General features: G+C 42.7%; 1 protein-coding gene across 1 annotated transcript; it reads right to left on the reverse strand.

Annotated features, from left to right (window-relative positions):
• Positions 1-2,072: 2,072 nt before the first annotated feature.
• On the reverse strand, positions 2,073-15,985 carry LOC118406671 (G1/S-specific cyclin-D2-like). Its single transcript, XM_035806929.1, has 5 exons — positions 15,533-15,985; positions 14,524-14,739; positions 12,668-12,827; positions 8,666-8,811; positions 2,073-4,269 (listed from the first exon to the last, which is right to left on the reverse strand). The coding sequence occupies exons 1-5, from the start codon at positions 15,725-15,727 to the stop codon at positions 4,117-4,119; spliced, it is 870 nt and encodes a 289-aa protein (XP_035662822.1). The 5' UTR covers positions 15,728-15,985; the 3' UTR covers positions 2,073-4,116.
• Positions 15,986-25,605: the final 9,620 nt, after the last annotated feature.

Consider the following 25,605-nt stretch of genomic DNA (forward strand, 5'->3'; position numbering starts at 1 on the left):
GTTAAAAAACAGCCGGAGCCTAACCTCTGCTTGGAGAGTAGTGCCTTACGACCATTTCACGAAAACGCAATACAACAGAGGCACATAAAAGTTTGCAACAAGTGGATAAGAACTATTCTCCAAGCAGATGTTATTGGGTCGCGGAGGTATACTATACAGTGTTCGGGATTTTTACTGTCTCGCTTCACTCACTACTATCTCCCCAACCCAACATCTGCTTGGAGAATAGTTCTTATCCACTTGTTTTCAAGGAGGTTATATAGGGGTATACAACCCCCTTGCTACAATATAACGTCCTCGCTTGTACACAAGATGACACCAAGGCTTGGGACTTGAACCAGTAACCTGTAGTCCTATAAACACACAGTAAACTATCCGCTCAGTCACGAGTGTTGCCTCCCCCCCAGGATTACATGCCACTCAGGAGGTCGAATACGACCCAACCCAAATTCCTCCAAGACGATACATTCGGGCCACCTTGATTTGAAACAGTGGTGTGATTTTTCTCTCCATAACTCCGGGCACCGATAAGCGACTGCTATGTGGCTTACACGTGTCGGGATGGACATTTCGTAGTAACCTTACCTGGGAGTTGATTAACCCCACCATGACCTGTGCTAAATTCTAGAGCAATGGGTCACTTGACGATAAACATGTATACAATAACTGTATTCACCCCTTTCCCCTATAGATTAGAATAAATTTAATGCAGCGGAAATGTTTGATAAATTACCCCCCCCTCCTCGTTTACTCAGTCTCATTGTACACTGTAAACGTTTAGCCCACTCTCCCTACCATAATAAATTACCCCCCCCCCCCCCAAAAAAAAAACATTACGATGAAGTCCTTCCGAAGTTTAGGGGATGCCGAAGTTAGGTGGCCCGCCGTTACATAATGTTCACAATGAATAACACGACGTTGAATCCACGATAGAACCAGTTGGTTGTTATTCTACCCAAAGAGCAAAAGTGCTAGCCCTTCCGGTCGCTTTAAACACTTTAAATTGGTCTTTTGCTTCTCAAGCTAACAATCGCTGACCCCATTTGAGCCGGGGCTCGAACCCACGACCCCTGGGTCACTCGTCGGAGACTGGCTCCCGAACACACCACCTTCAGTCATTCATCACTTCATTTTCAAACGGTGGGAATCGCACGTCGGTCCATCATTCTCGTACCATCTGGTCAGAGAAACGTCTGTGGCATTTAGGTACAGCATTTTCTGTGAGAATTTAAGTTGGAGAGGCAAAGGGCCAATGGTTGCAGCAGCGAACAGAACATCCCTTTGTTTTTGATGGCGGTGTATGTATACGTTTAGAGCAGCCTCCGGTGGCATCAAATAATCTCCAAGTAGATCCTACGGTGCCACAAGAGAGTATCAAAGCTAGCAAAGGAGTATAGCCGGCCAAAGGGAGCCAGACGTTCCCTCCTTTTCTTTTTCCCTCCCCTTCATTCTTTCTTCCTTCCTTCCTACTTTCTTTCTATTTTTCCTTCTTTCGTTCTTTTCGTCCCCAACTTACGTACTCTGGTGCCCCTTTGACCGGCTATACTCCTTTGATACTGTTTTATGGTATCGTTGGATCTGCTTGGAGATTAGTATCAAACCACTACATGTACACCTGAAAGCACTCAGCAAACATATACATGTACTATATACTTTAGACTGTTCAGACCCAGCGTGCTTGGCAAATCGGGAGACATGACAACTCCTGAACATGCCCACTCTCATTATTCTTCAAGCAGATGTTGGGTTGTAGTGGCCGGATTTCTACCTCGCGAGCTGGTAAAAATCCCGGCCACTACTATTTGTACGAATCGCCAGGCCCAACCTCTGCTTGGAGAATACGCTCTTATCACTTCATGACTGATAATGATGTTCTCAAGAACGACCTTCTAACCCCAACACCTGCTTGGAAAATATGTTCGTTTACTACCTATAGACCTATGTGACTTTGTAAGAGTCAGATCCCTTCTTTCACCCATATGCCTATTAGAGTAACACCAGATACACTGTATAACTATGAGCTAGCATTGACAAAATGAGATGCATTATAAAAGAATACAAATCACAGGAAATTTCATTCAAAAGACATCTTTATTTCTTGTTTCTCGTCAAGCTATATACAGTAAGTGTCTTCTCTTCTATCAGTCGCATCTTCATCGACCAAATTCCTCCTCCTGGCCTTTCCAACATCTCCATCTCATATAATGTACAAAAATCTACAATACATTGGGCCTTCCGAGGAACTACTATACCCATATTTCTCCATCATTCCTTGCACTTTTCTCTTTACACACGCACACCTTCCTCATACAATCCTTTTTTTTTTTACTAACACTGCATGTACTCATTCACACTCTTTTCTTTTCTTCACTCAATCCTTCACAATAGCACTCATACCATCTGGGAAGACATAGCTAATATAGGTTCTCAACCTGAATAAAGATTGCATTGTAATTCTCACGTGTGACGTATATATAATGCTTTCTTTCCATATCGGCCTTCACGTTTACTTTTAAGGCAGCTTTCGGCAATTTGTTTACAAATACATTTTCTACATGTACATGGCACTCTCGGTTTCACCTGGGAGGTTATATGAGATATAACCCCCTTGGTTTCACCACAACAGGGCTAGCATACCCCTTAAAAAGTCTGTCTTCTTCAAACTCAAAAGAACTCAAAATGCCACTCAAAAACAAAAAAAAAGGCAAAACATATGATGTTTTTCAAGGCACAGCACACTTGGAATGGATAGATTCAACCCTCACACAGTGACCCTATCACCCCTATTTGGTACAATTGGTACAGTCCTACTTGAGGTAGCAAGCTCTTGCACTCATATTTTTGGGGGTTGTTTTTTTCACACTCTTTTTCATTTGAGAGGTAAAGGCAAAGGCACATTCTGTAGAAATTGATTATTTATGATCTGCTAGTTATTCCGGCTCAAGTAGCTCATTATATATAAATCTATATGTTCACCAGTAGAATTTCGTATGTTAATATCTTGGCAACATTTTTTTTGTTCATTTTGTCATCTTCCAAAATATAATTTCTTCTACCTCTCACCTACAGTGGACATAACAACTAAGCTCGAAACATTGGAATTTGCTGCTGTATCGGAGGGTTGAATTCAATAGTGCAATTTAAGCCCACTTGTTAAGTCTAAGAGTAAATCACGTTGTGCTGAAAAAAAGGAACTTTCTTAGCCAAACTGTGAAAACCATTCAATTTAGTGCCTCCGGTGTGTGCAAACCAACCAGTTTACCCCTATCAAATAATGGTGTAATCCAGATTTGCCCATCTTTATAGTGCAAAATTTACCCGCATTTGGAACTCAGCATTCTAGAAGATGGGGTGCAGGGATGGTTTTCACACAACCAAATTTGGAGGCTCTTTTCTTTTCAGTATTCAAAAACCCTACCTAACTAGTTAACATTGCTTGCTAATTCATCAGTAGTGCCTTGGGCACCACATTTGATAACAGAGTTCAAGTTTATAATGTGCTACAAACCACCACACACGGTAATATGTTGGGAAACAGCACACAAACACCATGGCAGACAAACGCTTTCGGGAAGAGAATCCGCTGACCCAAGTGCGATCCTTCCAAAAATGGAAGACATTGTAACGTTTCCACTACACGGAAAACATCCAGTCCAACTCAAGTCCACAAGTCAGTTTGTATGGAATGTAGATTGCTGAAAGTCCACTGGAATGCTGCATGGAATGTCTTGAAGGGAATGGAGTGGCACCAAGTTCGCGGAATGTTCTTTCTTGCGGAATGTACTGATACAGCCAGTCGCGAATCTGAGGATCCCGAGAATTCCAACATGGAAGACTGCCCGAGTTCTTGACCAGCCATTTCATCACAACTTCAGGTTCTCTGCTTTTGAAAAATCTGTGCTGATATCTTTGTACAACCAAAAAAAAGCAAGTTCACTTTGTGTTTGGTTGACTCTAACATACTATATTCACTACTATATTGGCTTACACGTCCAACTTTCAAACAAACTTTTTTTTTTGGTTTACGACAAAAACTGTTAGAGTCAACCAATGGTAAAGCAGGTCTGCACATTTCAGCATACATCTTTTTCCTTCGCAGAGAACCCAAGACGCGGTTTAGAAGTCAATGTCACGGATGTCTGTCGGGGTTGTGGATTGGTCCTTCTGTTCCTGATGCTTCGTTGCCAAAGGGTCAGGGTGAGACATGGGGTTGCAGAGGCTGGTAGCTAGGAGTTGTTCTATCTGCTCTTGACACGCCCGCAAGCAGTCCTAAAAAAAGACAAAGAAGAATAACATGATTAGCAAACAGGTGTGTACTCACTATCTACATGAATGCATACAAAATGGCTCTCCATTGGGTACTTTCCAACATGTGATCCTATCGTTCGAAGGACCTGATTGGTTTAATCAAGCCATGTGCTGAGTGCTGATTGGTCCACTTCGAACAATGTGCTAAAATTGGTAAAAAACACTTTTTTGAGCTCTTCTCTAAATCACTCACTAAGACTTAAAACCCTGTAGAATTACTGCATTTAGACTTGAGTAATTTCTCCGTTAAAAAAGGGACATGTTCATCCACAGACCTTCAGTAAGTGTATCTATTCAACTATTCGAAAACAGGCAACAAAAGCTGTCACACTATCTGGCTGTTTTTCCTAATTTAATAGAAGCGAATTTGAAATATGAATGAATGACGGTTGGTAAGAGGAGTTGGCTGTGGTTGGAGGGGTGGGGAGGCAGGCTTTGATCCTTTGTGTGGTACCACTGACCCAGCACTGAGGTCTTCCCTCTGGTCACTCCTTATAAGAAACCGGAGACGGGGCTAAGGAACAGTCTTTTCACCTTCAGACTGAGCCTGAGATTAGATATCCCTGGGACAGCCCACCTGACTAGCTTAATCCACTTCTGAAGATTAAACTAACCAAGATTAAACAAAACTTGTGCACACCTTCAATCTTACACCACCGTGGGAGGTACAACTGACCATAGAAATAGTTTTTTTCCTGGTTGATCTCAAGACATTTTGCAAAGCATTTCTGTCGTCTTCAAAACTTTAAGAACTTTTCTAAGGAGCCATAACTTTGTCTTCACACGGGTAAGTTTTCTTTAAGTGCTGCAGGTTTCCTTAAAGTGTTTTACTCCATGTCTGGGACATGTCCTTCTGTGTTTGTTCAGTCTCTTCAACAGTTTGCTTTTCCCATCTCCGAAAGGAAGAACTTATCAGCTCACACTAATGACAAGGCCAATCACTGTAACCCTAGCCCCACATTCAGAAACAGTATCCAAAACTGAATCTCTAGTTGTACTCTGTGTTTTGAGTCTTTAGCTGGGTCTCAGTTTGTTGTGGGAGCTTTAGGACTAACTCCTGAGTTGTGGTATTTTCTTTGAGACATGTTGACAAGGAAGGTGCAGAACTTGAGGACCCTAAGTCCCGTCCCGATCTAGACTGTACACTCTCTGACATTCCTTCGCACAATTAGCCGCCGCTCGGCCGGGATCATGTTCTGTTAAGAAAACATTGTACTTAAAGGGTACGACAACACTTCAGGAAAAAAGCAAAGCTTTGGTCAATGGAGGAGGGTGAAATCCTATGCACAAGTACTCGCTGTTTTTGCATCAGGTTTTGGAGAGAACAAAAAACAGCTGGAGAGAAGAAAAGGCCGGGAGAAGGAGAAACGGGCCATTGGGGAAAGCTGAGAAAATAAGGGGGCAGGGAAACTGTGCCTGATACAAAGTATCGAATACGGCTGCTGGAGAGTCGTAAGCAGCTATGAATGGGGGAAATATGCTGGGAAAGAATGAAGTGGCATAAGGTGAAGCTAGAGGACCAGAGACTGGGCAAAGGTCTACAAAAACATGCCGCAATCACCATAGCATTCTATAATATACCAGATGCACAATAAGTGATAATTTCAAGGGGTGTAAGTGCAGAGATGGGGTGTACAGATATAAGGATTTGGAGGTGGGTGTGCGGCGGTACCACACCCACCGAAAAACGGCCATTCAGGGTTGCCGTGGAAACCGAGTTAGAAAGAAGGGCGGCTTTTGTCTGCGAGGAATTTCTGAGGTCAGCTGGGTACTGAAAAGGGGTTAGACAGTGTGAGCAAAGGGGCATGCACGTGGGCAGACAGGAGGAGATGTAGGGATGGTGTGGGGAACCATGCAAGTATGAGTCATGCTTTAAAGGGACACCTTTCACTTTTGCAAGCACCCTTTCCCTAGGATTATTATCCAACAACAGATTCGACAACTCATAAGACTGATTTCTACTACAAACTAGCCTGCCTAAATCTCACTTATAGCAGCCCGCCCAACATCCGCTGGCCTCCTAGAGGAGCACAAACTCTGCTGGAAGGGGCCAGTTACAGCCTTGGACAGGAGAGTTTGTGTTACACACAACTTAGACAGACTAGACTTCTACTATTTACTCAGCAACCCAAGCAGTCTGTAAGAGACTACGCCTCATTATCACAGACATTTGTGATGCCTAACCCATCCTGTTGATACTAGGAACCCCCCAAGGTCAGCTCCAAACAGATCCCTGCCCAGAAAGTATTTTAAATGGTTCCCCTGATGCTATCCAGGGTGGTCTGTGAGATGGCAGCTTCAGTAAGAACACATAAACCTCCCTCAGCTTTGCACTTGTCTCCAATTAAAAGCCAATAACACTGGCAGCAGGTGAAAGAATCCCAGTTTGAAAACCTTGGTTTGTCTGTGGGCGCTGCCTGGATTTAAACCTTGGACTCAACTGAAACCATGTGTCCGGTTTACTGCTGCGATTGGCTTAAAGCTTCCGACAAAAATCGTCAAGACACCATTTGGGTGTGAGCCGTGTTATACTGCCACTGAAACTAGGCACAATTTGTTTCAAGTCTTTTAATCGTCTCCTGACTTCGCACAGTGTTACACTGGAAGGGTAGGACAGGTTGTGCTTGACCTTGATTGCCTTCCAAAGGACTGCCTTCTTTAAAGTCATGTCCAGCACTTGACCCTGACAATTTGTCCGCAATTTGTCACAGTCATGTTTCCTTCATTTGGTATGCTACTTGCTTATGATACAAAACTAGGGATTGGTCAGGACAAAATGTTCAGTGACCTCTTTGCAAACACTTCTGGACGACCCTATCCAATTTGTTCGCTAACTTCCTGCTCAGAAGGGTTCTTTCATAGTGAGCTTTCATCCTGTCTGGTAGCTGCTACCAGCAGTGGGGTTACTGTAGACTAATTTACGTTTGCAACTCTTGAATGTCTAGCATGGCCAAAATCAAGATTCCACAGTACATTTGAGTTTGGAGATAACACAACTGCAGCAACACAATGAAAACGGCAGATATGTTTGCAGTGTGAATTTGTGGTGATGCCAAGACTGAATAAAAATGCCACAGAAATATCAGAATCTACGGTGCTGGGTCAAGCTCTGAGCTGTAGGGTAGATATTGGGTCAAATCTAGGCTGGCCATGTGCACTACTGCTGAGCTGATCTGAGCTCCACAAGGTGGCAAATTGCTACCATCTGTGACTCATCAGATCTTCAATTAGAACCTATAAAGTTGGTGCAGAGATAAGACCGGCTGGGGACTTGGGTGCTGTGTGGCCACCCGCACTGCTCCTCAAGAATCTCTCAAGTCTCAAGACACAAAACAGAGCATGGCTGAGGGTCAAGGTTTGGTCCTTCCTCCTGACACCTCCTTATCACACAAGGACAGTGGGTTTAGGCTCTGAGACCCTCCAGGTCTTAAAAACATGGAGAAATCATCAACAGGAAGACACAGGGCTTGCTCCAATTTTCCGAAAGGGAAGAAAATCCTGGCCAAGTCTTGAGGAATTTGCTTAGTTGAAAGTGCGTGGGTGTATGGCCAACCGGTTGCATTTTACATTATCTTCTTACCCAATTGTCTGCAAATACAAAATCACCCCCACACATGTAATAGCGCCCAACCCTACTGCTCTCTCAAGATTGTTTTTGACATATCCTTTTGGGAGTGAAACAATGGGGACAAACAAACAGCGGATATTTGTTTAACACATGGCTTTCCCTGTCTTTCTCTCCTCCACACTTGACACACCATCACAGAGCGCTAGTCAACCCTTGCAACAGCGTACAAGTTAGACAGGCACTGTAAATATTTAAGGTAGAGGTGTGGCCCTATTGTACGGTTGTTTTTCTCATCTTGCCCTGTCCTTAAATCGTGACATAGAACATGCGAGGCTCTTGCGTCATGTCATCGAGAAAGAGGTGTGACTGTGGCACCTGCAACGTGAACTGATCTGACCTTCGCATTTCTACCGTTCCTCACCCAACCACAAACCTCTAAAATATTTGGGAGTGTTCTATGTTTTGATATGCGTAGCATGTTTCACCAACATGCTTCACAACTAATCTCCAAGCAGATCCACGGTGGCGTAATATAGTAACAAACCCACCGTTTGACTCCCCTTGGCCGGCTATACTCTTTGGCCAGCTTTGATACTATAATATGGCATCGTAGGATCTGCTTGGAGATTACTTCACAAAAACCAGAGAAGACCTCAAAAAAATAAGTGGACTGTTTTGTTTCAGCTTTCAGTTTCCCCACTTGTTCAACAACCTTCAGAAATGTGACATCTTTGGGAGTGGCCAGGACCTTTAATGTCAAGAATAAAGACGACAACAGAAGGCTCTTACCATGTCTATGTTGGTGATTTTCTGCATCTGTTCGAGCAGTTCGTTCGGTGACGCCCAAATCCCCCCCAGTCCGACCAGACCGTTGACTGCAGCACCGACACTTCCCGCCGCGATCATCGACGGTGGGTAAATTGCAAACTTGAACTCTGAAAAACACAGATAAAGACAGTTTTGTTAAAGACACAACATCAACAACATTTGTGTTGCCTTATCACTGAGATATTCCTTGATAACTTAACATTTTCATGATTGTTTGTCTCTAGAAACTTGAAGGGGGACACCCGTTAACAGTAGTTAATGATCTGTCCCTACAAGGGGGACAAGAGGGCACCTGTCTGATCACAGGAAGGCATCTAGGTGGGAGGGGGAGACATTCCCAAACATGCCCTCTTGCCACCTTCCCTGTCCCACATACAGGCAGGGCGTGCTCTAGCCTGGAAAACAGACTGTTGTTGGGGCTTCCACAGGCCACTCTCCATGTCACCATGTAGGCCTACCCTTCGCCTGGAATCCAAACAATTGCAAGGGCTATCTTTATGCACAATGTGCCCCCAAAGAAGACTTCATCTTCAGTGTTCTGGTGGATGACAAACTGAAAAAAAAAAGCCCATGATGAAGCCTGCTGTGGAGGCTAGTCCCCCATAAAAGCCAGCGCTGGAACGCAGACCAGTTGACAGACCTGTTGTGTCAACCCGCCTGCTCCCCCACATTCTGAACATAGTGGCTGCCACCTCTGACAAATGGAGGACAACTTAGACCCCGTTCACATGGGAAAAAAGCAAGTGAGTTAAACGAGGAATCCGATTAAAATGACCAATCCAAAGCCATGTGAACAGAACTAATCCGATTGGATTGCCCATTTTGGATTGGATTGACTTGGATTGCAATCCACCTCGCGAGGTGGATTCAGCGCGCGCAATCCGATTGCCGCGCAATCCGATTGACCACAATCGGCCATGTGAACACATTTGGATTGGATTCGGGCTTCTTTCATGGTTTTGACGTCATACATACGGGTACAGTGGACATAAGACATACAACCATACCTACAACATGGCAAAAAAAGGATGATACACGGATTAGTAAAGAAGTTTATGGGAAAGTTTGCTTGCAAAATCATCTTACCGCTATGGTTAACAACCGGACGCCGCAAGGTTCGCCGGAACATGTGCACCGGTTCTTTCCAAAAATCGGCAGTGTGGCAGAAGACCAACTGGTTAATTTTGGCAATATTGCCCATGAAAATAACATGTATGGTTTCGTTTCTCTCCTGTTGCTGGAGTCAATGTCCCAAAACCACTAAAAAAGCAAATATTCTACGAGAAAAACAGTCGGAAGCGTGTCTAAACAGAAATTTCGAGCTTGGGTCACTTCACTGCATGCAAGCATGGGCGAGCAGTTTTTTTAAACGAAACACAGACTTTTATTTCAGATAAATACGTGATGAAATCAAATTTTTTTGTAGAAGTTTGCCTTATTCATGCAACTTCTGCAACAGATACATTTTATATAGTTAAATGTGAAGTATAATCACACCGCGCGTATCATTTCCACCCCCAGTCTAATAGACTATCCCAATGACCCCGTATGACCTAGAAGCCGCCACTTTCGTCAGTGTGTGTTGCGGACCATCGACGCGTCAAAATCTGACCAAAGCCGGCCGATTTCTCAACAGTTATAATCAATATCGATGTCGCTACATCCTTCAAAATTATGAGGTAGTCTGGCAACATTTTGGAAAAACTACGCGTGCCCGCGGTGGTCGTTGGAAACACGACGCGTGCCGTGGTAAAGAGTTTAATCCGATTGTGTGGTCGCGGTCGCAAGTTTGAGTTTAATCCGATTGTATAAAACTCATGTGAACACATTTTTTTTAATCCGATAGAAAATTTCAATCGGATTCCTTGTTTAACTCACTTGCAATTTTTTCATGTGAACAGGGTCTTAGTGCCCGCTTCCCACGGCACTGCTCCACTTGGACGGCTGCCCGCTGCGGAAACACATCCTGCCTGATATTCCCGGCACACCGGCAGCAGAGGTTGGGCCCTCTGCCCAACATGTCTGTCCAAGTTTAGGTTCAACACTGCCGGAAGGAAACCAGAAACGGCCTGACCTTTTAGCTTAATCAGATTGAGAATCGGTCCATGAAATGCAACCTTGGGTCCGAATGGGACAAATCCTCTTGACTGACTGCTTCCAGACAGACCAGTGTCCTAAATTTGCTTCAAGGTTCTGTTTTGGAAAACAGGAAAATCCTCTTAAATACCAATCTACTGTTACTTTCCCATTTGTAACAACATTGTTTCCTTGGTTATCATTAACACCTGGTCGGCATGGAGACTAGTCAACTGCTATTCAGAATCACAATATGTGACTTCAAGGTGATTTCTTGGTGGCTCATTAAGTCAAGCAGAGTAATCACTCCAGCTTTGTAGGAGATATTCCTAGGACAAAATGCTGGTCAGAGGTCGGACAAATTAACCTAAGCTCGTTAGCTCAAGAAACGGGTCAAGGAGAACGCCAGTAGGATAAAGTATGGGACATTCCAATTCAAAACTTTTTGGGGAAATAAGTGACGTGATTCTAATGCCCCTCTCCCACCTTCGACTTTCATTACCATCTGATATATTATGACTAAGCACTTTGAAACATTTGTGGAATTTCTTGCACTAGTAGCCCTTTTTTTGGGTCTGAAACGGGCGGTTAATGATCAACCTAATGGTCCAGGCAAAGTTTGTAGGCATACAATGTGGTCTGATGGATTATCGACAGGCAGGGACCATTCAGGCGAGGTACAAGGGATGGATGCTAATTATAGCGACCGACGGAAGCCCTCACACAAGTGCAGCCGAGTGAGGAAGGCAGGGAGAACACTGGCTGAAAGAAGGCGTGTGCCTGTCAAAGACGGGGACGGACAATGGAGTAAGAACGGATCACGTGGGCCCATTTCAGGGTCAAGTAAGGTGCTTTGTGGCCTGTGAGTGGAGGGGATGTTATCTTTAATGATGTAGAGGTGAACATTTATTTTCTTTTCCTCGGAAGAACCCTTTTAGAGAGACCATATGACGTGGGGAGGGTGGGGAAGTCGTTCTGTGTTTTTCTAGTCACAGACGTATTCCCCCAAACTCCTTACTGCAGGGAAAAACGCCTGCCTTTGTTCTTTTAGAACCTGCTTGGGTTAAACAAAGGTCATGAAACAATAGGACAGTGTGTCATCAACTCAAAATTAGTTTTTGCAGTTGAAGTGGAATTTCCTTCATAAAACTGGTTCAATATCCCTCCCTTTGCGGAGAGAATGAACAAAAGAAAGAAATGGCCATTGGAGAAAAAAATCTGTTTCAAGTTACACATCAGCTATTAAGTCCAAACAGAACAAAGACCTTTCAACACTTAAATCGTCACCTTTTCATTGTCCAACTCAGGTGAATAGCAGGCAAGCTTTCAGCCCAATTTTAAAGGAATGAGGCCCTAATGCCTAAAGTTGTGAAAGCGTTTTCATTCAAACACACATTTAACACATTATGCGCCTTTAGGAAACACATTTTAACTGCACCGAGCAGTTACCGGGAAACTGCTATACCATAATTAACTCTATTTGTGGAATGCTTGGGGAACTAAAAGGCAACTTTATTGGCTTCGAATAGCACATACTCGTTTGGGCAATTTCTGTCACTAGTAAATCGTACTAAAAGCTGCGAGCACAGATGCCTTTTATAGGGTGCAATGGTACATAACACATCAGAGGTTACCGCAGCGGTGGTCATCAAACTTGTTTTGAGCGAGTCACCACTCAAGAAATAGGTCAAAGAAGACATGATTTAGATTCTTCATGTTTATGGACCACCAAAAAAGTGGTCATATTGACCACCACTGTGGCTACTTTGCAGATTCAGACACAAGTACAAGTTTGACTGTACGCAAACTATGTCTTGACCATTAACTTCAGGGTATAATTGTCGCAGTAACTGGATTCTGGAAGTGAACATGCAAAATTTTGCTCACCTGTACAACATAAAGCGATGAACGTCTGTGCGTGCTTTGCGATCATATCGCTCCTTTCCCTCTCAATGGGCAATCTACTAAGGATGTGTTCTAGAAAGTCACAGGGTGTTATTGCCGACAAGTCCCATTTCAGTCTCATCAGCACCAAGAGTTCCCAGTCCTGAAAAACACGTCAGAAAAGTTGGTAAGTTAACAGCTAGTTAATGAGTCACTGGTTGATGAGTTAGTAACAGAATGTTCAACAAGCTGTGTGGTCAAATTGTGTGAAAAAATGTGGAAAAACAGGAAAAAGCATGCTCTCGTGAGGAAATGGTTTACAACATTTCAGGGATGTGTAAATTCCATACCAAGGCTTCGTGAAAGGAAGTGAAAATGTCCCACTTTTAGCCAGGAAATGTAACTGTTATGTGTGGATTTCCCGCCGACACGAACCAAACAAAACAAGGTTGTTTGTTTGGTATGTTTGTTTCGAGGGTGGTCCCCTCCTAGCTACACTCCTTATCTAAATATTAGCTAACAAAATCTTGAAATGTTTGTACACAAATAATCAAAATTCAGGAACCCTACAATAACTTTTACATTTCACACAAGGATGTGAAAATACTGTGAGGTCTCCGTATGGACTCCTACAAGTCTAACAAGCAGCAGAAAGAATATCTGTACAAAAATGCTGTAAAAATACAAGAGATTTCAATCTTGTGAACTTTTCAACTGTTAGCTCATTTTGGAAAGAGGAAAAGCAGAGGGAGACAATTTTTCCTTCCTGTCTCCATTTAAAAATAGAACAGTGACAGAATCTCAAAAAATAATTGACTAAAAAATACTGACTCTTGTTTAGTCTTGAATACTTGAAACGATCAGCATTTTAGCACTTTCAGTTTCAGTTTTAACAATCTCTAAAAATCTTGAAGGATTCTTTCACTTTTGAAAAGTCGTCAAGAGAACAGCTAAACTGCGCCCCCTATCCATTTCTGTCGGCGACCGGCAATGCAACATCTCCCCTACGGCAACAAAAAATACGCGAAAAAATCTAGAAAATTCTTTAGAAATCATGTACATTTACTTAGGCGTAAGAATCGTCACAAATAAATGTGGTGGAGTTTTCGGTAGGGACATTTTATGGGCGTGACTGAAAAGGAAAAGCAGCGTTTCCGTCTAAACCAAGGTCGGACTGGGATAGTTGCTACATATCCTATCAAGTCGCAAAGTTCGCAACATTTCTTTCACAAACATCGCTACATTTACATACACCGTCTGGCTTTAAATTCTGCTATTTTTCTTCACACACAAACGTGTTAATATTTCATATTTTCAGTGAAAATTTAGGTCTAACTAATTTAAAATAATCAAACTTTCATTCGATGCTTCGTTGAAACTTTCTTTCACTTCTAAAAGATAAATACTTCTGGAAGGTTCAAACAATGCGAAGAAACAAACACCCCAGAGAGAGCAAACTGCTCTGCCCCACATAAAAATATATCGGCCACAAAAATGAAGAAAGGCACTCGGGTCGTATCTAGAGGGGTGGCCCGGGACGAGCTCAGTGGGAATACCGGAATTCGGGGTTAAAATTGCCGTGACGACTGATCTTATGAATCGGAAGTACACCGGTGGAATGTGGTAGAGTGAATGAGAGAGAAAGCCTCACGGCGCTCGACAACACAACACCCCCGCACACATACAACAAAAAAAGCTGTAATAATCCGAGGAATTTTCACGACTTGCTACAACTTTTTCAATACTATTCCAGCTTTCAAAACTTCCCTACGACATCAGAGCTATCGTATAAAGTACGAAGAGAGTTAAGAGGAAAAACAGCGGAAGGAAAATTTCCATAAAAAACAAACAATATTTACCATGAGTTCTTGACACCTTATAGAGTTGTCTGTGTAGATGACTAGCTTCTCCGCCGTTAGTGGGATGGTTTCTTTCAACTTGGACGCGATGAACATACAAACTGCGCCCAAGAGTTGGAGATGGTTTTTCCTTATCGGTACTTGAGATAGAAATCTGTCCAAATAGTTCATAGCTAGGGGAAATACTTCGTCTTCGCATCTTTGTTCTTCGCAGACCTGTGAAGAAAGGGAAAAGGAATTGCAATTTCTGTAGACAATCGAGGATGAGAAGAGAAATTCCGGCAGTGCGTCGGTTTGAAACTGATTCCCTTGAAAAAAAGCACACATTCACACAATGCTTAGTCATTAATATGCATAAGGCCTCCCCCGCTTGAGGCGATGTCGAAAGTTTCGAAAATTCGCCAAAATTCCAAATTACGACGGATTTTAAAAATTCAAACGCCAAACGGTACCTAGAAGTCCTGGTCAAATTTCCAAACAAAGTCCGACACCAATTTCAGAAGGGAAAGGGGTAAAATCTGATTAGAATGTTTCCCTCCAAAATATTTGGGGGCGTTTGCGGGGTTGCTAAGGCAATATCAAAAATTATAAATATTCTTAAAAATACAAGCATCAATATATTTAAAAACTTTTACGATGGACGGATAGTACATACCCTTGGCTATCTTCATGCAAAGTTTCAGTGAAATATCGCGAAGTTTAGAGAGTTAAAAGAACTTGAGAAACTTTGGGGTTTGGGCCGCGCCATTTTCGCTAGACAAGTGCCCCATCCAGTTGGATAGGTGCCAGTTTCATAATAAAGACGAAAAAAATAATTAAAAATAGAAAATTGGACAAAAACTCAAATATACTCGGACAAAAACAACATACACTTGGGGTAGAAATCCTCAAGAAACATAAGAATGACTCTAACCGCTTGAAGTAAAGCGAAGAAGGTAGGGGTTTGGGAAGGATCAGGTAAAGAAGTCGCAGGTATGTGAGGCAAGCTGTCGTGGCGGTGAGAACTCACCTCGTACATCCAAGTCGCGACCATTTGTCTCATGTGCGGCTTGACTTCGTCTTGTACCGCCTTGAAGTAGGTAGTGGAGGGAAGATACTTGTCTTCTGTTATAAGGAGATTGTTCAAGACTCTGTTGTCGCCGAGCAAGGCGGGGTCCCGGTAGCCCCGTCTGATCAAGTCTCCTTCACAACACAGTAGGTCCATGGCGGTTGGTGGGGAACGAATTCAGCAGGCGAAGTCTTCCTGATCCAGTCAAGTTTGCGGGCCAAATCCTGGGATCAGAACAAAATAAGGCCTGGTGACTACTTGAGAAGGGTCTAAAGTATCTTAAAGGTGTTACAGTGGGGTCTTAGACAGTATGGTGTGGCCGGCAGCGCTGAATGACGGGGACCGGGTAACACCGCGTCGTTCGCTCTAATGCTGCTGGCCGGCCAACAGTGGACTCTCGCGCGTTGAGGCCCGACACAGGGTTCTTCTACGTAACCACGCCTACTCGAGATGATTGACAGCTCCCCTTTTCTCAACCTCATTTGTAATGCATTCACACTTCACGGGACCCCTCGGTTGGGAGAATCGAAGGGTCCATCGCAATGTCCCACGTGGGGCTGTGACGGAATTGCATAATAATCAAGGTGTGTGAGTGCGTGTGCGTGACGACAACATTCAACACTAATCGTCACATACCAAACATTAGTGTGGATGCAAAGGTTATGTGTGGGTAGAAACACGGGGCTGGGGAGGTACGGTTGCCCGACCCTTCTCCGTCGGACACCCCTACGCTGTACCGCCGGGTTGTGTGGTCCGGTGGCCCGCGCGGGGACGCCCCTTGCGAGCCAGACAGGCCGTAGACGGCCGGGGTTGGCCCGGGCCACAGGGTCCCCCGAACTGCGCCCTCCGGATTGGCCAGGCTTGCCCCCTCAGAGACAACGGCAGTGGAGTAAAGTTTCCATTCATAAATTGATCCTTCCCTTATTCATTCCACTGCAAGCAGGCGGCGTTGATCGTGTGCGATAGAGAGCCGACTCTACCGTTCTCACGTGCTGGGTTGCTATGGGGAATTCTTCGTGGAACACACTGCGCGTGCATGCACACTAACTACAAAGATGTCGAAAATATGAAGTAGCCTTTTTATTGGCGACATTTGTTTCTGTGACATATTCATACACCACACAGTGGAGAAGTGTTACAAAAATAATATCCCAGTCAATTTTCGTAGGCTCTGGTTTTATCAAAATTTTCAGTGCAGATGTTAGCAAATTTTGTATATTTCATCGAATTTGTAAAATAAACTTTTTTTCGACAAAATGTGGCGTTTTTTTATGTTTCTGAGGGAAACAACATCATTTTTCAGTCACGATAGAAAAACAAAGTTTGACGATTCAACAACATTGCACAAGAGTCAAGAAAATGTGGACCAATTACACAGTCAAGAACTTGGAAAGTGACTGGGGAAAAAAGTTGTCCCTTAAAAAAATATGAATTAAAAGATTGACCCCATCGACCAAAAATGACCTTACAAATGTAGAACAAGGTCATGTGGCGATATATCATTATTTTTGAGACTGTCGGATGTTCCACTCGTCTGACCAAAAGATGTGACAAATTGATTCGGAGGGCATCAATCTGAAGAAATTTACCGTAGACTTTCAAAACATTTGCCAACAGCCAGGTATTCATTTTCCGTTCGGTACAATTCGTAGTAACCACATCCTCTGAAACAGAACGAAAACAAATTTTTGTGGTCTCTAAGTAAATGACTTTAACAACAGTCACTGAAAAGTCTTTTATTTCTTAGTTCCGACCACAGGAATTTGCAAAAGAAAGTTAAACTACGGTATACACTTGTTGCTAGCACCACGGCAGTGGTGTTACCGGGCAGACTTTCTATTTTTGCTGGCAGATAGGATGTTATTAAGGTTTTGACCAATCAGCAGCCGGCGGTATCCCTTAGATCTTCCCCGCAGACCGTGGGTGATGATGATTGACGCAGCAGAGGGCTTGGGGAAATACTCGTGGTGGGAGAGACAAGAGAGTCCCTCTTCAAAAGTTAAGAAAACAAGGCTAACCAACCGCTCCTTAGTTTGGATAGCGGTCTCCCTTCGTCTTAGATCCTACTCTGGTGAGGATTTTAGCTGTGTCTGGTAGAAATTTCGGGTTTTACCCACCCCCGTTGCCGGTAAAAGTCTGGGGTGGACCCTCCCCCATTGCCGAGCAGCACAAGGGTTTCCCCTTGGTGGGCGGGGCGGAGCATGCCAGGCATACCTGGCCAGTCATGTCCCATACAATCGGCCGGCTACCCTAATTGTGGTAATTAGCCGTGGCGATCGGATTTCAAAAGGGCCGCCGCTAAGTGGAGCGACGTAACAAGAGACGAGGGCCTAGTATAAGAACCGCGGATCTCCTGCCATAGCCCTGTACCCGTATATGCTTGCTAGACACAACCGAGAAGAAACGCACTGGAAAACTACGGGATAAACTTATAACTTTTTAAATGCGAAGGAATTTTGTAAAATTGCTCGTGTTGAATTGTCCGGAAATGCTGGTGGCCCCGTTTGTTTGGGCTGTCACGTGGTTAATTTGATGATTGTCAACATGGCCCACCCCTGTACCGGCAATAGTCAATACAGTGTGATAGGAGGGGGAGGATGTTAGCCAATCACAGCAACGTGCGGACAGACGACATCTTTCTGTTGTTTTGCTTTGTTTTGTTTACACAATCAATGCGCGTGAAATCCGAGGTGACAACGACATGATGTCAAAGACTGTTGCAAAATCCCTTGAGCTTAGGAAAATATGAATATTAAAGCTTCAATTATTCCACTACTGACAACTTACGCTAGCCCTGAATTTTGCTTTCAGTGAAAAATTTAAATAAAGTTGGCAAAAGTTTCATTTATGACATTTCAAAATCAAGGAGGTTACATTGACTATGATTGAGATGTAATTGTGATTTTTGGTCAACTTTCCGTTTCAATGACTGCTGTTACTTAACTAAAATCTAGTCCCGAAATTAAATATGAAAATAAACACCACGAAAAAAAGAAGTTGTTTTTCGTTTGGATTCTCCAAAAATACCTAAAGTATTCATCGTCAGTGTCATTGTCTGTTTCTCATTGCTTTTTAGAGCTCTCGATCAACTAGTATTCCTCGATCTTCTATTAGAAAATGGGCAAAGTTCTGTATTAGCCGATAGAGGATCATTTAATACTGACCAGCGACTCGTGGTATTTGTCACGAAATTTCAGCTTTTTTTTGAGCGACCGACCAAAGGATTCCAGCGTAAAATTGCTGCAACATTTCGCGCCTGTTGTAACCTGTAATGCTAAAGTGTAGATGACGGGGCCACTATTTCAGACGTCTGGCTCGTCCTGAAATTCACAATACACATTCTCGGTGGGCGTTGCTATGTCTTAGAAGACAACCCCCGGTGACTTTGCATAAGAAGGGCGGGTGTCTTAGAAGACATTAGAGCGTCAACGTGCTAGCGCCGCCAAGGCGGACACTTCTCTTGAGGTCAAACCAATAGTAGGGCTCGCACACAAATCTTTATGTCTTATTACTTTCTTGAAGATCTTGGCAAGAGCAGGTACCGTTACTTTGCGACCTAACCATTATAATCACGTATATTATGTTTTCTGGATAACAAAAATCGCTCAAAACGCACTACGCAGCTTACCAGACGGAAAAAAAGTTACAATTTTTGTGATAATAAAGATTTCGTTTATGAAGAGTTCCTGATATTTTCTGTGATCCCTGAAAACCAATTGGTTTCGGTGTTTGGGAGTTTCCTCTCTCTTCAATGAAGGCCCGACCCTTAGGGAGGATCAACATTTTTAAGGTCAAGAAAAAGAATTTTGGGGCGATACTTGAGCGAATGGCAGAAAATTGTTCCTTATGTCCACTGAGGGAATTGGCGACTAAAAAAAGAAGTGGCGTGAAAGAAAACAAATCAACCAAGAAAGATGGCAATCTTACAACAAAAACTTGAAAAGACAAGCTCTAGTAAATTATCGATTTGGCTCATTCTCTCGAATATTGTCATAGCTAACATTTTCTTTAGTCGTGACTTCGTTCTGACATGTATTTTTGTAGCATATCTGTATCAAGTCTTGTGACCTGATTTCTCCAGGAATTCATGTTCCCATGAATACCAAAGGATGTAGTAAAATATGGTATTCCCTATGAGACTACAACACAAGGCGCGACCCCGACATTCCGGCGGTTTGGAAGTTTGTCAACTCGGCTTGGAGAAATTCTGTCAAACGCCTTTTGTACACTCTCGCGATGGACTCCGATACCCAGAAAATGACTGACACACGAAGATTCCAGGAAGAAACAAAAGAATGTGAGAAATGTGAGCGAAAGCTCGTTCCTTGTCCCTCTTTCTGTCAGGCGCAGACGACCACCGTGTGGATCTTTTCCCGCCCCCCGCGGAGCGTTCCCGCCCAAACTGCCCGCCCTCTTCCGCTATCCAACAGGCCCACATTCGACACAGCAGCCTGCAAGCCAGTGGCCACGAAATTGCACATATTTCTTCAGATTAAACACCATTCCAGTTCCATTTTGTTGTGTCTATCTGTCTATAACGGTGGTTAGTTTCAGCAAAATGACTTCCACGTACATGCACTTGAAGCTAACACCTCGGCTCTACTAATATTTATCTGTTGCTAATTTCCACAACACTTGGTGATGATTAGTACTCTCCAAGCAGAGGTTCGGCTCCGGCTGTTTTTGCATGTTATTAGACGATTTTGTCAGGCTTTCTATTTTGTATAGCTTTCTTCATGTCCAATAGAAAGCCCGACAAAAACGCATAAAAAGACGTCAAAAAACAGCCGAAGCCGAACCTCTACCTCGAGAGTAGATGATAATTCGCTCATCAAATGTATTATGTAACGTTACTTCTAGGATGTTATAATCTTTACACGAGGTTGAAGACTTCCTTAGATAGACCAAGTTAAAATATAAACAGAAAAATAAAAGAAAACATTGCAGAGAATCTTAGGGAAATGACTTTGGAAAAGTTGACCTTTACGAGCCAAACTTGTCTGAGGCAACCACACCTTAGGGCTGAACCATTTTTCTTCTGGGGGAAGAATTACGCCCATACCATTATCATTTGAAGGTCCTCGCTTTCATAAACCATAAGTAGTAGTTCAATGATATACATAATGTTAACTTGATAACAATAAAGGTTTTAATTGTTTCATGCATGGTATATATAGATATAGTTTTTGCTATCTTCCCTATTTGAAGCGTGGAGCATTCAAAACTACAGCACTTCCTGCAAGAATCTTCATGACAGGAATCTACAAGAGTGAGTGATGCATTTACATTTCTCTGCACACTCAGATTGAATTCATTTTGATTTTCTTCAACTCTACATGTGTTTGTGGCTGCGATTGTCATGCAAAGGTTGGCCTTCAAAGCCACAGAAAAACGTTGTCAATCGCCATAATGCCTTGCAGAGCGCTACCATCATCTGTGAAGATTGAAGGAATCTGGATGCCTACATCTGCTTGAAGTTGACCATGAATAACCCATCTGTTGTAGTCAGCAGGACCTTGACACATATTTGGCAAGGTTCCCGTCTGGCGCCCACAGGGAAGGAAGCTAGCACCTCCAGGAAGGTGGTATCTCCTCACATCTCTGGTGGGCCAATAACTCTACCCTGTGACCCTCTGATATCCTAATACTGATACATGACCTTCAGGCTTCCAGACTGGTCCATGTCTTAGGGAGGAGGGGGTGGGAGGGACATTGAAAACTTTTCCATAAAATAATTTTTAATAATTTTTTTCTTTACTCTACCAAGGAGCTTTTATCAGTAAACAATAAAGCGCTGCGGGATTTAACGGGGCGAAACAAAGGCGCACAGCTGGCGGGTAACTCGGTACTCTCTCCTACTGATAAAAGCTCCTTGACTCTACTAATAGCATAGTTGCCATATTCGATGATGGGTTCAAGAATTCATGAATTCGTCTTTCAGAAGGGACGTAAAATGGGGGTTCCGTTTTCGAGGTGCCTTGACCACGTAAAACGGTAAATCAGCCTCATTACTTAAAAAATTTGGGTACCTACTTTTTGCAAATAATACACCAGATTCATTGTAATAACTATCTAAAGTTTAGAATAAAGAAGAAAATTGCAGAGGGTGTGTATGCATTGGCCTATGCTATTGTATTTGGACATTACAGCATATGAAGAACTTTGATTGTGCCCCACCCTGTCTAGATCTAGGATCATGGAATAAAGCTTTAAAAAGAAGTGATTATGTTTCCCCCCGAGAGGTGTCCTATTGTGTCCTGCCCAGGTGATCTGATTAGCGTTTCATTTCCTGTTTGTCCTGTATCTCTTCTCCTCAACCAAGCAGGTTAAAGAGGCTTGCTTTTACCAATCAAAATGCTCCTAGCAACATTGTCATGTACACCAAAGGATAGCATTTTTTGCATTTTTTTCAGCTCCTTAGTTCCCCAAGAAGGCTTCAAACCTCCTTGGTAAACCTGAAACTTCTTGTTGTACTTGTCAGGTACCATAGATTGTCTTGATTTTTCCAGAATGTTGTGCTTTTTCAAGACACCTGCATATATTGTAATGCTTCTTTCTTTGACAAGTTCTAGCAAATTCAACAATATTGTAATCCAATTCAAATGTAAAATTTATAGTTTCCTTGCAATTACTAGTAATACTAAACTAGTCTAAAGATTTCACAGCCATATTGTCGTCTGAAACAAATGGACGGATAATATAAAGGCTTTTCACAGTAGTTCACACTTTGTAGGTGAAAAAAACTAACGATTGTTTCAATGACAATTAAGAAATCATGAATGTCTTGTCTGCATGCATAGCAGAATAAATGGGGTAAGACTACTAAGACTTTTGACCGGTGTGAAAACTTGTATATTTAAGGACTGTTCCCAACTTAAAAGCTGTTGGCTTTGACACTGGCTACTTTTAAAAGCATCTACTCAGCTACCGTCAATAAGAAACAGTTGCACTAGAATTGAATGCCTAAGTGCGCCACTTGGTTTGAACAGACCAAATGCATTACACCTTCTTTCTGTAGGTGAAACACTCTCTTTTAGCACTTCAAACATGTTGTCCTTCTGCTGAAGGCTATGGGAGTACTACAATGGTTGATTACCTTCCCTAAGTCCTATCTTACCCCTCAAAAGAAGTGAAACTCGATCTCGCTTCTATTGTGTCTGACTTTTCTGCACACTGGAGGGTTTTTTCCTCCAAAGAAAGGTGTTCGGATAGTAAAGTCAACAGCCCGAGCGTCGCTCTTGTGTTTCGCAGGTCGATTGTAGCGAACCTCGCCACAATAAGTGTCTGACCTTTTTCGACCTTGGTAACCAGGTGACAAAAATTGAGTTTTCTTGTCCAGCCAGTGTCAGGTGTAAACCTAGCTCCACCTTCGTTATCCTACGTGCGGAATGATTTAATTCAAATGTTTGAATAGAAGTCTTAATTCATAGCTTAACTTCTTTACACATTAACCATTCAACTGCATGCAGCGTTCATAGAAGGAGACGTTCCAAACCATTTGTAATATTAGAAGGGATGGTTGACAGGCACTCCACACTCCTGAAGTCGGATGGTTAGGATTGGACATCATATCAGTGAAAATATATAATGGGTAATGCAAAAATCCACAAAATATTACTTATCAAAAATTCTGACTCAAGAAGAAACTAGCAGTGATTTCTAGCAAAGTGAATGACATGGCAAAGTTTCAACAGGTCTTTGAATTACTTTGACACATCAAACCAGTTTTTCTCCTAACCCGACTTCTTCAAATTCTTCTTACCTACACTCATCTTCCAAACAGATTCTGTCTTTGAACTTTCCTTTTGTTTCATCAATGACAGAAACGTTGGCACATTTTGTCTGTCCCCCCCCAATTCCTTTTGTTTCATCAATGATAGAAACTTTGGCACATTTTGTCTGTCCCCCCCAAATTCCTTTTGTTTCATCAATGATAGAAACTTTGGCACATTTTGTCTTTCCCCCCCAAATTCCTTTTGTTTCATCAATGATAGAAACTTTGGCACATTTTGTCTGTCCCCCCCCAAATTGTTTCAAAGGTGGATATAAAGTTTGGGGTGGGAGGCTGTCTGAGTGCAAACAAGAAGGTTGAAAAGCTCCTTGGTGCTAACTGACCAATCAGTGGTTACACTTCGCTCCCTGTTAGGGTAGTCCCTTTTGACCATGCAGGTATGTGCTGGCCATGCCTGGGTGTCAGGTGTCCCTCGCACATGACAGCTGCCCACCCCCTGTCACACACAACAATGGGTCATGCTGACTGATGGATTAGTCTAGTGGATCATACCACCATCACCATCAACGGGGAGGTTGGAACACTTTTACGTATTCCTTCTTGTACAATATGTACAACAAGACAAAACCGATTACACAAAAATTACTACATTTAGACCTTCTATTAATAGTTCTGGGTATGAAACTTACAAAAGAATGATTAAACATTGATGTTAAAATCTGATCAATGAGAATATAATGGTTTCTCCCACCACTGTTCAGGTGGTCCTCATCTATCAAGTGGGTTTCAGTAGTGGACATGAACAAATATGCCCAGGAGTCGGATCCCCTGAAAAGCCTCCCCATCCCTATTCTTCATATTGACCTGGTAACAGAAATCCACCCTCCCTCTCAGACAAGATTTAGGAAAGAAGGCATTCTAGTCTTCCGGTGCAGCTTCTGTTGGTGGAACAAATCCTCGAAGAGAAAGAAGATGATTCGACAATCCTTTCTTCAAATGAAAGCTTTATTACAAAAAGTACTTTATTGATAGAAAAATATAAAAGTAGGTGGTTGTAATGCAACCCTTTCATCTGTGTTTTTATTTGCTTGACTTGATATCCCTTTGTTTCCCAAACAAGACTTGATTCAAATTTTACCTCTTACTTTGTTTTTTAAACAAAAGGAAAGAGTACTGTCAGTATAAAAAAGTTATGTGGGTAAAGCTAGCTTTGCTTTTCTTACTTCCCTGTTCTGCATTCAATACATTTTAGCAGGTTTATTTTTTAACTATTGAAAAAAAATCAACACTGAAAGAGGACACTTTTTAGAAGTGAGAGTCCTATTTGAGTCACCCAGGTCAATCAAATTGCCGCAAAGTTTTCAAATGCAAGCAGATGGCAAAAAGTGTTGCGGTTACAGATCAGGTAGTATTAAGTGTAGAGGTAACCTTGTACCTGTTCGGTCAAGGTCCTGACAGAGTACAGTGGATAGAGTCCACTGGTCACCAGTGTGCCATGACCTCCTATTGATGGATGAACAAACCTGAGAAACCCACTTGGTCTGAGGGCAGCCGCTAAACAAACACGGAAAAGCTTAACCTTCTTTCCAAGTGGACCAGAGAAATAAGGCCAAGAATGGCCAGGTATGCGTTCTCCTAAGGAGTCAAAGGTTTCTCGGTCCTTCTCAGCAGCTGATAATCTCAATCATCCATACTTGTCACCTTTTGCATTGTCGTAGGTGATTTTTCTTGAAGACAGGTTGGTGTTTCAGGAAATTCGAGAAGTCTTGAAAAGAACTGCTTGGTGTGTGGGGCCCCGGAACTGTGCAAGACAGTTTTATACATTGCTACATATTTTATATACAATGTCAGGGACAAACAGGTGAAAGAAATGTGTTAAATATGCTAACTTTAAGCTTTAATCTCCCATTTACAGCTCTTGTGTCATGCTGGAATGAATTTCTTAGTTTGCTTATGTAGTTAGGATCCTTAAGACATTAGCTGTTCAGATGCACTGACAATGTTTGAACACCATTCAGACAGTAGACATTACTCAATTTATTGTCAGCCATTTCACCTCTTTTGTTAATCAGATTCGTAGACAACTTTGATAGGGGAGCAGACATCTATAAATTGATAAAACATCTTTCATATGCAGCTTCATATTTATCTAAGGTGAGAGGGGAGAGCATTATCATGCTTTTCTTCCTCTTGCACAGAAAAACCGTCTCAAAGGGGCTTCATCCACATGCAAATTGTGAAGATCTGTCTGCGCTATTTCTCAAGCCTTCCCAAAGTAAATAATTGACTAGGGAATTTGCAT

The sequence above is a fragment of the Branchiostoma floridae genome, chromosome 19, assembly GCF_000003815.2.
Source record: "Branchiostoma floridae strain S238N-H82 chromosome 19, Bfl_VNyyK, whole genome shotgun sequence".
NCBI classification, from domain to species: Eukaryota; Metazoa; Chordata; class Leptocardii; order Amphioxiformes; family Branchiostomatidae; genus Branchiostoma; species Branchiostoma floridae.

Excerpts from the sequence above, each read along its gene's own strand:
- LOC118406671 (XM_035806929.1), bottom strand. The coding sequence starts at position 15,727 with ATGGACCTACTGTGTTGTGAAGGAGACTTGATCAGACGGGGCTACCGG. Across the intron at positions 14,740-15,532 it reads TCGCGACTTGGATGTACGAG|GTCTGCGAAGAACAAAGATG; the intron begins GTGAGTTCTCAC and ends CTTTCTTCACAG. Across the intron at positions 12,828-14,523 it reads TAAGGTGTCAAGAACTCATG|GACTGGGAACTCTTGGTGCT; the intron begins GTAAATATTGTT and ends CGTGTTTTTCAG.